General features: G+C 36.9%; 2 protein-coding genes across 3 annotated transcripts; one reads left to right on the plus strand and one right to left on the minus strand.

Moving 5' to 3' along the window:
- Positions 1 to 366: 366 nt before the first annotated feature.
- LOC144572076 (uncharacterized) lies at positions 367 to 4,494 on the plus strand. Its single transcript, XM_078321475.1, has 9 exons — positions 367 to 613; positions 1,218 to 1,301; positions 1,399 to 1,776; positions 1,877 to 2,012; positions 2,105 to 2,267; positions 3,050 to 3,178; positions 3,448 to 3,639; positions 3,800 to 3,922; positions 4,126 to 4,494. Exons 1-9 carry the CDS (start codon positions 367 to 369, stop codon positions 4,237 to 4,239), a joined length of 1,566 nt encoding a protein of 521 aa, XP_078177601.1. The 3' UTR covers positions 4,240 to 4,494.
- On the minus strand, positions 4,352 to 9,627 carry LOC144572075 (protein IMPAIRED IN BABA-INDUCED STERILITY 1-like). 2 transcript variants are annotated; one of them, XM_078321474.1, is made up of 9 exons: positions 8,959 to 9,627; positions 8,229 to 8,513; positions 7,827 to 8,138; positions 7,234 to 7,461; positions 6,856 to 6,953; positions 6,641 to 6,767; positions 5,954 to 6,370; positions 5,661 to 5,793; positions 4,352 to 5,357 (listed from the first exon to the last, which is right to left on the minus strand). In XM_078321474.1, exons 1-9 carry the CDS (start codon positions 9,379 to 9,381, stop codon positions 5,350 to 5,352), a joined length of 2,031 nt encoding a protein of 676 aa, XP_078177600.1. In that variant the 5' UTR covers positions 9,382 to 9,627; the 3' UTR covers positions 4,352 to 5,349. The 2 variants fall into 2 exon arrangements, with proteins under 2 accessions (XP_078177600.1, XP_078177599.1); XM_078321473.1 differs by having other exon boundaries at positions 4,352 to 5,360.
- Between the last annotated feature and the right edge of the window lie 1,176 nt (positions 9,628 to 10,803).

Raw genomic sequence — 10,803 nt, forward strand, 5'->3', positions numbered from 1 at the left:
AGTAGAGCCCCATTTCCCCGGCCTTCTAATTTATAAGAAAACTTCTTATAAAATTCTTGCAATTATTTTTTTGTACGCTTTGGAGATGCGAGCAATGTTTTTTTCCCCGGGTAACCAAATGCCTTATCAACTAAAGTTGCATTTATTTGCATAGCTCATTTGATTTTGTGCTCTGTGTAGTTCACCTTGTATCCTCTCCTTTATTTTAGAGCATGATTCAATTATTTGATTCTCTTCAAATTTTGGTTTCTTTTTAGGTTGAAATTCTCACAATTATTGAACTTCTTTTGCAGCTAAACCTGAAATCTACACTGATCACCTTCTTTTGCACTTCAACACCTGAAAAGGCACAAACAATTTACTGAAATGGGAGCATGTGTATCCTCCAACCATGTACCGTCATCACCATCAAACAAGAAGCATTGTTCACACAGGTCAAAGAAGTATCTGAAACGAAAAATATTGTATCGGAGGCGCCGCGGGAAAATAACTGCTTCGGTCTCTGATGCACCAGTGATCCACTTTGAGAAGACTGGTAATGGGTCAAATTTGACCCTGCACCTGACCCAGTTGCAGTGGCACCATAGCGAACTTGATGCTGTAAATGGAAATGGTACTTATTTTCTTTTGTTCCAGTGCCTTTAGTACCCTTTGAGAACTTTCTTATTGTATATTTTATTTTGTTTTAACACTATCCAATCCATTTGCACACCTAGTATCAGAAGAATTCCTAATTTGTACCGAAGGGATTTTAACTATGGTAATTACCAGCTCAACTGAGGGTCTGGTATATGCTTATCTTGCACCAGCATGGGGCATTTTTGTCTTTAGCTCTTTTGGTACTGGAACTAACTGGTGTATATATCAATTTTTACATTTTCTTCTTTACAATAATATACATATTTGGTAGCAATTTAATTATTTAATTATATGCAGAGGAAGCACTACTTAGCTGTTAGAATCTGCTTGCCTGGTACCAGTTTGTATACATGTACCTGTTCCAGACCTGACTTGTGTCCTATTAGTATTGGGCAAAGCAATCCCTAATTAAGGGATATGTTTTGTTTGTTTATTTTGTGTTGCCTTTCTAAAAATATTTTGTGTTTGGCCATTGATTTTGAAATTTGACTAGTATAGATACTGGTAAAGACTGACCAAGACTATAAACAGTGCGATCTTTCTTACATGTTATTTTGTTTCCTCTTATGTATGTTCAGTAATTTGTGAGGAAGAAGCATGGTTTGATTCTGTTAGTATCCTAGAATCTGATTCCGATGAAGACTACAGCAGCGTCAATGGAGGTTTGCACCATTTCAATTACAAAGAAAAGGAAAGAACTATTTTCATAAACTCGTTCAACTTGAGTTTTCATTTCGAATCCGTCACTGGTGTTTTCAGATTTTGCACCTGTCTCATCAAACCAAATCGGGACACAGATGCAAAAATTCGAACAGTACATAAAGAAAGACCCAGAGGGAAATGAACCAATGAGAAGCCCAGAAATGGATGCCCCAGACATAGCCGCAAAGTTGAGGTTGCTGGGAAGCCTCAGAATATCAAGGGAGGGGAGACTTGAGAAGCAGGAGAAGGCCGTGGATAGCCCAATTCGATACGTAACTCCAAATTGCACGCCCCGTTTTGCGGCCTCGAGTTCCAGTAATAAGATCTTGCCCTTGCCGAGTGCTAGCCCGCGGGGCACCCAGAAGAGAAAATCAGCTGTAATTCAGCTTTCTCTGAAGAGGAAATCTTTTGATGGAGATCAAACTACTGAAATTTGTATGATGTTTCTTAAAATTTCCTTTTTCTACTTTAATACAAGATTTGTTATTATTACGTCAAATTTTGAATTGTGCTACAATTTTTTTTGAACCGATAGGTGCTTCTAGAAGATACCTCTACCGCCCAAGAGCCGGGTTATCAGTACCGTGTTCCCCAGTGGAGAAGTCGGTGCAAGGTTTTTGGTCACTTCTAGAACCATCTTCTTTCAAGCTACGGGGAGAGACTTTTTTCAGGCAAGTATAAATTATGTCAGATGCACTAAGAATCTTAACCTAAACGACATTTGTCAGATCTAATAACTTGCGTAATTTTGATGCTTGAGCAGAGATAAGAAGAAAACCCCAGCCCCGGCATTTTCACCATACATTCCTTTCGGAGTAGATTTGTTTGTATGTCCCCGGAAAATAAACCACGTGGCACAACATATTGAGCTACCTCCTGTAAAGCCGCATGACAAAGTTCCTTCTCTCCTTATTGTCAATATTCAGGTACTCCTATAGCATTCATCAAACACTTCCATGCACCATACCAGTATTGTACCAAAAAAAAAATGAAGTTAACACATAATTTCCTCAGATATATATAAATATATAGATAGAGAGAGAGAGAGACTAATATTCATTCGGTAGCATATGGGCCGAAATGCATACGGTTCAAATTTGAAATTTCAAAATCCAAAAAGTCGATCTAAACCGTTCATCTTGTTCTCCATATTAATATGTGCTTGGAGACCAAATTTTACATTTTTCTGAATTTTTTTACTATTTATTAAGATGGGTACAAAAACTAGTCAAATTTAGACCATTGAATTTTGTACCCATCTTAATAAATAGTAAAAAAATTCCAAAAAATGTAAAATTTGGTCTCCAAGCACATTTTATTGTAGAGATCACATCTAACTGTTTGGATCGACGATTTGGACTTTGAAAATGTAGAAAATAGTTGTGGTAACTTGTTGCAACTCAAAAATTGTTGTAACTTGATCCCTCCTCATATATATATATATATATATATATATATTACTCAAAAACTATTATCCAAAATGGTACAGCATGGGTTAGTTACTGCCATGTATGTATTGCATCTCATACGTACTGTATCTGCAACTTTGGTACAGTGCTAGCTGTTTTGTCAAAATCTTTGGGATTGGTATCAAGTTCACTTTAACGCATGGTCTCATCTCATTTTTGAAAATGTACAAAACAATCATTAAAGTTAATTTGTAAATTGTCAGATTAGTCTCTTATCAAGTGTTACTTGTGTTTGTTAGATGCCTACTTATCCAGCTCCTGTGTTCCTCGGAGAAAGTGATGGCGAGGGAATCAGTCTTGTTCTATATTTTAAACTGTCTGAGAATTTTGATGAAGAAATATCAGCTCAATTTCAAGATAGCATCAAGGTTATATAAGTATCTTAATTTATTCATACAATTAGTTTTAACAGTATTTTGACTGGACTTCTTGACACATGCACATTGATTGGACAATAGGCCCTAATTATACTTTTTGTGCAAGAAATACGGACATTTTTGTGTACCAATTCATGTCACAAAGTCTAGAAGGCTTTACCAGCTTATCTATGACTTATAGCCTGTATATCGCACCCAACCTCCTGAGCTATGGATAAGAAGTGATCTTTATTTTTATTTAACATTTTTATTTATTGCAGAAACTTGTAGATGATGAAACCGAGAAGGTGAAAGGGTTTCGGGAGTCGACTGTGCCATATAGAGAAAGATTGAAAATTATGGCAGGTTTAGTGAACTCAGAGGATATGAATTTAAGTGGAACAGAGAAAAAGCTTGTTCAAGCTTATAATGAGAAGCCTGTACTATCCCGGCCTCAACACAATTTCTATACGGTATGTATGACATCTACTTATTTTATTTTATTTTTGCTTAAATGGAAACCTTAAAGTTACTGAACACTTTGATTGTTTTTAGGAGCATATAGAGGATATAATTGTGGATGTTTATATGTAAAGAGAGATGTGAATAACGTCTAAATTGGATTTAATGTAGGGTCCAAATTACTTTGAGATAGACCTTGATGTGCACCGGTTTAGTTATATTTCAAGAAAAGGTCTGGAAGCTTTTCGAGAAAGGTTGAAGAACGGAATTATCAATCTTGGCCTCGCTATTCAGGTATATTTACAACAAGAGAAACAATAAGTTTTAGTACAATATTTGGTATTGTTTTCTCAAGTAGCAACTTTTTAGTTAAAACAAGGGGCATATTACGTACGGTTATTATATGCTTGACTTCGAAATGTGCTTGTAAACTTCAAAATTATTGCACTAGTATTGACTGCTAATTATTTTTCTTTTTTTTGAAAAAATCTTTTCAGGCACAGAAGCAAGAGGAACTACCGGAGCGTGTCTTGTGTTGTGTGAGGCTAACCAAGATCGACTTCGCTGACCATGGTCAAATACCAACACTTGTCACTGAATACGATGAATAAAACATTTAAATGGTTGATACTTCAAATGTGAGGTTTAGAGAGGAGGTGCCTAATTTGTATAATGTCTGTCATAGCATGCTGTGGTCTTTGATGCTATTTCTTAAAGAAAAGGAAAGCAAAGGAAAGGAAAGGTTATCGTGTTGCGTTGTAAGGGAAGAAGCCTTACTGTTGTATTCTTATTTGTAAAGTGCATGTAATTATTTGAAGATGTGCTATAAAGCCGAAAATGCGCCACAAAGCATTTTGGCGAGTTCAGGCTTTGAGTTCCATTTTTTTTCTTCTGAAATTTGAATTTGGAAGTGAATTTGAGCTACCACTATGGTGGCTTGTTTTAAGTTGTTTCAAGAAACGATTTGAAATTGTCAAAATAAAATCCTCCCATTTGGTTTCCCTTGAGAATTTTCTGAGTTTGATTGTGTAAGATAGTAAATGAAACTGTTTTAAATGATTCCACAAAAATTATAAATCCAATTAAGGTGGCCTGTTTGCTTGGTGGTTGTCAGTACTCAATTTCGGTTGTTGGCCTGGTAACTACTTGTACAATATCCTACCAGCGACTTTGGAAAACATAAGATGATGAATGCTTGGATTTAATTTTAATTACGTTGAAAGTTCTCATTATGTTAACTTATTTTGCCTCACATTTTTTTTTTTTTTTTTTGGTTGGTTACTTGGTTCTATTAAAAGGAATCAAGAAACAGTTTATCTGGTAAGACAGCCTTTATGAAAATTAAAAAGTAAAAGAGAAAATGGTAAGATACTAAGATGGCATGTATTAGAGCTCTGTACAGATTCTATTTGTGTATATTTGCTTGGCTCCTTCCCTCGAGCCATTTGATCATTACAAATTTATCCCTTCAAAATCAAATGTACAAGAAAAAACATGACTAACAACTAATGTTTCCCCATTTGTGACTTTCCTTTGCCTTGCCTTTGCTGACACGGTATCAACTGTAGGCAATTGATCATACATCATTATGAGCTTATGTCGAACTTTAATTGGATTTGAAAATAGAGTTACATTCCATCGTGAGAAAAAATATATTTTAATTTAAATTAAGTTTTTCTCTTTGGTGGTGTGTTGTTGCTTCCTTTGTATCTTACACTTTACTATCTCCCTGCTAAAAGAACCAATTAAAAAACAAAGTAAAATAATTCAGCATCTGAAATAAATGAAAGCAAAAAAGTTAAATTAAGTTATCTTTAGACATGGTGATTATTTTGGTCCATTTCCCTTTACAATAATAATATGAATATGTAATCCTACTACAAATGGAACGACCAAATTAGAAAAAAAAAAAAATTGGAAACATGATTGACAATGAAAATGCTGGACATTCTCCTAGTGTAATATTTATCGGTAAAAATTAATGCAAATGATGGAAATCAAGCATGATTGTACTTATGAACCTGCTTAGTACCTTTTTGAAACCACGATCTGCGGACAGCGCTTCTGATATGCTTCTCATGTTTTGTTAGAAAATCATCTACCAGTTGTGACTGCGACAATATCGGGCCTGAGTACTCCATCTGATCACTCCTATCTTCAAAGTTCTGAAAAAATCATTCCAATTTCCAAATAAATGAATAAATAAGCCAATGTAGCTTAGAAAAATCAAAAGTACCAAAGAAATAACAAGTGAAAAGTAACTGTATAGTCTGATATTGAAAAGCCAAGTAATTGGCCATGCACGAACACATCGCAAACATATACCTGTACCAATAGGCCACTGTTGTACGTCTTCTGATCTCTCTTTTTGAAGGAATCTGTTGTATCGACATGGGCCCACTGCTTGATCAAAGCTTGCTTCTCGGTACTCTTTTGTTTGGTGTCATGCCCAGTGCGAGTAAATGGATCCGCAAACAATGATCCGTTAGGGTGCTTGACCGTGCCATGATGGTAGTGTGGTTTCGTGTTACGAGCCAGCTCCTTTGCTCTTTGGTCAGCCCATGCATACCCTGCAGGGCCCACAATATGCATTGGGCCTTTAGATGTTACCTCTTGTTCGACCCGCTTAAGTGTTGAACCCGGTTTAAGATCCACAAACAGTCTGTTTGTTTCCCCGCTATTGTTGTGGTGATGTTCCCGCCTTGTGACATGGCTCGTGTCTTTGTTTGTGAAAAGACTATCCTGTTACAAGGCATAATAAGACAAGGTCAGATTTGCTTAATCTGATTAGTTATCTTTTATATCCATTCACTTCTTTAATTATTAACTGATAAATTGTTATTGAATTAACACTTCTTGTCATTGGATCTTTTTATCGGCACCGGATTGACATGCCACCTGGTACCTGTACAGTAGCGAACTGGTTGCTGATTTATCTAATTTATACAATTTTTAATCTAAAACGTAGCAATGAAAAACCTTAGAATGAGTACTCGAGAGGGAGAGAGAGACCTCAGGGATAGAAGACTTGTAACTGGTTCTAGAATTTTGGGTATTGGTAGTGGTAGCCGTAGCTGTTCGGTTAGGCGCTGCTAGCCTTCTAGAAGCTTCTATTGCTTTGTTATTGTTTGTTCTTCTCCTGAATAAAATTCAAATTACACTTTAGAAAAACTTGTCCTCCAAAATTTCCCAATATTAGAAAACTCTTGTTTAATATTATTTTTTACCTCCTTGCATCCTCGCGTTGTTTAGCATCGATCTCCCTATTAGGTGCATATTTAGGCAAGCTCGACGGTTCACATGCATATGGCTTAGTCTTGAAATACTACATATTGTTTCACCATTTAGAATGAATAGATAGAAAAACAACTGATAAATATACACATGAAAAACTGATTTAAGATATAATCAACGAGAATTTTTTTTTTAATTATTACGTAACTATTAATTTCATCTGTATTCCCTGCAATGTACCCCGACAGGGCAAGGGGTTCCAGGATATTTTATTGTTCCAAGTGAGTGAATTGAAAAATTGGTTATCTTAAAGGGCAGATTTACATTTGGAATTATCTCAATTGTGAATATAAGAAATGAAACTTAAGAACCTCAGATTTGAGAGCACTAGAAGCGGTCCCGCGCATAGCAGGCTCGACAGATAAAAGAGCTTCAAGTAATTGGAAAGCAGAACTCGGTATGGATTTGAAGCTGTCCTTGAGGCGGCTCTCATATGGGTGTGTTGGCTTAAAGACTGCTGCATTTGCCGAAAATGGCTTGCGCCAGAATGGCTCGTCAGGGGACCCACACATCTTGAATATCTTATGAATTTGCTCAACCTTGGAATTATAAATTAATTACAATTAATATCTTTTGGACAAAAGATTGTACATATGAGCATATATAGACCTGTCAGATTTTGATCGAATAGCTGTTGTCAACAATGAAAGATTCTACTGCAATCATGTTTGGTTATTGATAAATATCACTACATATTTATCAGGATGCATGTATTTAATTGATGGATATATATTGGTGCAAATAAATATGCATCCATCCAACCAGCCACATGTGCATGTGCACATTGCACTGATGCTCTAATTCTTGCACATGCACACAATTACAATTAAATAAATCATGTGCGTGCAAAATTGCATGCATGAGATACCTAGACAAGAAGTGGTTAACATAAGAAAATTGTTACCTCAGTTCTTCCTTGTAAAAATGGCTTTCCAATAAACATCTCAGCAAATACACAGCCAGCGCTCCACAAATCAACTGATGCATTGTAGTCGGTCGAACCCAACAACAGTTCGGGCGGTCTGTACCACAAAGTCACCACACGACTTGTTAGGGGGTGACCCGGGGCGTAGAAATTTGCTAACCCGAAATCTGCCACTTTAAGTATCCCATCATTGCTCACAAGCAGGTTCGCACATTTAATGTCACGATGCATTATGCTGCGTGAATGGCAGTGCTCAAGACCAGATAGTAGTTGGTTCATGTAGCATTTTACCTACAATGGTTCAATGATTTAATTACCCTCTGTCTCTCAAGATAATTATACAAAGTACTTGCAAAATGGTAAAAAGAAAATAAGAAGAACCTGAGCGTCGCTAAATTTGATGTCAGGGGAAGAGGTCAATCCTGCGAGGTCATGCTCCATGTATTCAAAGACAAGATAAATATTGTTGGATAAACGGGAAGTGATTATTCCCTCTAATTTTATTATATTTGGATGGTTGAGCCTTCTGAGGATAAGGATCTCTCTTGACATGAACCGCACGCTCTCAGGCTCGAAATTATCGAATCGGACTTTCTTCAGTGCCACAATCCGACCCGTCTCCAATTCACGTGCCTTGAATACACTACTATAAGTCCCCTGGCCAATCTGAAAAGAAGTAATTCACAATGAAATTAATTAAAACAAAAAGACAACTGGAAAGAACAAATTATTTACCATAACACCACCACTGCTAATAATTCAAGGCTTCCATTGTTGCATAATAAATTCAGTAAATATAAGGGAGAAGCACAAAAGTCCATCGAAGTCTCATGAAACAAGGCCATCTCAGGAAAAAAGACAATTGAGGATTTGAAATTTAACATATGATACAAGCCCATCTAAGTCTCATGAAACACAACAAAAAATGTAAGGGAGAAGCACAGAAGTCATTCAACTTGAATTCAATTATTATCCCCAAAACAAACAAATAAAATATTCCATTCAGGCAATCGACCAACCAATCACATTGTACATAAAAAAAAAAAAAAAAAAGCTCCTGATAAAAAACAATAAGAACTCCCACAAAAATTAAAATTAATAGGTAACTTACCTTCTCTAATTTCTCAAAAGAATCAGCCTTGAGTGGGATCCACCCCTGTACCGCCTCAGCAGCCACAGAGCTGAGCCACGCTGGCCACCCGGCCGCCACAGCCTCGCCTTCAATATACTTATGCAAATTCCCCAGCAATTTTGACCCGTTAGAATTTGAATTGCTGGTTACGGTACCGGTACTCATGCTCACGCTACTCGTGCAGTTTGTCACCGAGCTAGTCTTTTCTGATTCATACCCAGAAGCGCCACCAACTCTAGCAGCAGTTGCACTGTCCCCGCCAGCTTGGCGTTCCCTGTCCACGTCATGTTCTTCAGAGGCACCTGTTCTGGGTCTATTCCATATAGAATTTGATGCTAGGAGCTCGCCGGAGTCATAGACCGGGGTTACCGGCGCCGACCTCTTCGACACCGCGCAACCCATTACGCCCGGTTGCTAGGCAGCGTGAGAAGGAAAGAAAGAGGCTGAGGGGCTGGATCTTTTGGGGAGAAACTGGGGGTAAGAAAGGGGAGGGAGAGGCCTCTCGCCCAAAGGCTTCACCTCCCAAAGATAGGAAAAAGAGAGAAAAGAAAGAGACGAGCACTGGTTTATTTCGTTGTGTTTCTCTCTCGGAGGCTTTTCTTTTCTTTCTCCTCTCTCCTTTCTCTTTTCTGCTTTATGGTTCGTTTTGGTTTGTCTTTAATTTTGTTCCTCTTTTTTGCGTCTCGTACTCGGCTCACCAATTCGCGAAGCGGAGTCCGACGCGGGGTTTTCCTTTTTATTGTTTCTTTTCAACTTTCTGTTAAATTATGTGTTAACTTTGTGTAGCGGGTTGTCCTGTAGATAGAACATGACACTCGCTTCTTGTTTATCTGTAGAGTAAATGATATACAGAAATATGATCTATCTAGCCGGGGTTTACGCGGGAAATGCTGGTCCCGCTGGGGCTCCAGATGTGTTTTTCTGCAAATGCATGCTCTCCGGTTCATTTCGAAATGAAGAAATGCTTAATTAGCCACATAGCGCATGCGGTGTCACAGAGACACAGCTTCTGGATAAACAGTATTTATCTGTTTCCGTTGATGGAGTTGGATCTAATTTAATTGCCGTTAAATATTATAATTTTACTATCTATTTGCTATCTTTAGTGAAATATAAATTAATTTTATTTATTTTTAACCATTTACAATATTGATAAGTTCTATTAATTATATGTTAGATTAAAAAAAAAGTTATACATTGAGATAACACATATACTTACTAGATTTCTTATTTTTATATGACTTTTTTGGCTAATGATTTTTGTAGATGCCGTATCATAATTATTGTCAAGTTACTTTTAGCATATTTTATAATTTAAAAAAACAATTTACTAAATTTTCTAACATCCACTGACAACAACAAAAACCTAACTTATTAACTAAAATAACTTACACCGTTTGCGTGCCTTTTAAATTTCCAAAGAAGAAAACAAATAAACCATGGTCTCTCCATTTGGTTACAACTGGAGAGTTTGTTGACCTTATGGGCTCGCCTCATTTGATGTTTGTAGCCTTTTAATAGAGTCCATAGCCGTTGGAGTGATTAAAAAGGCTATGCTTCATTAGTTTTCATTAGTTATCATGATTTCATGTGGTAGTTTATGGATAACAGTTAAACATTATGGATTGCGGATCCTCTACAGGTGATAATTATTAGTTTGTTGCACGGTCCCACCTGTCAGTGATAATTACTTGGCTGTAGTATGGCTTTATCTTTCTCAGAAAATCAGGACCAGACATTAGATAGTGGTGTCCTGGAACTTGGGAAAAAGAGGTTTGTTTGTTCCTGTCAGTTTATTTGTGCAATTTGGGGTTAGAGCATTAG

The sequence above is a fragment of the Carex rostrata genome, chromosome 20 (genome assembly GCF_964058835.1).
Source record: "Carex rostrata chromosome 20, lpCarRost1.2, whole genome shotgun sequence".
NCBI classification, from domain to species: Eukaryota; Viridiplantae; Streptophyta; class Magnoliopsida; order Poales; family Cyperaceae; genus Carex; species Carex rostrata.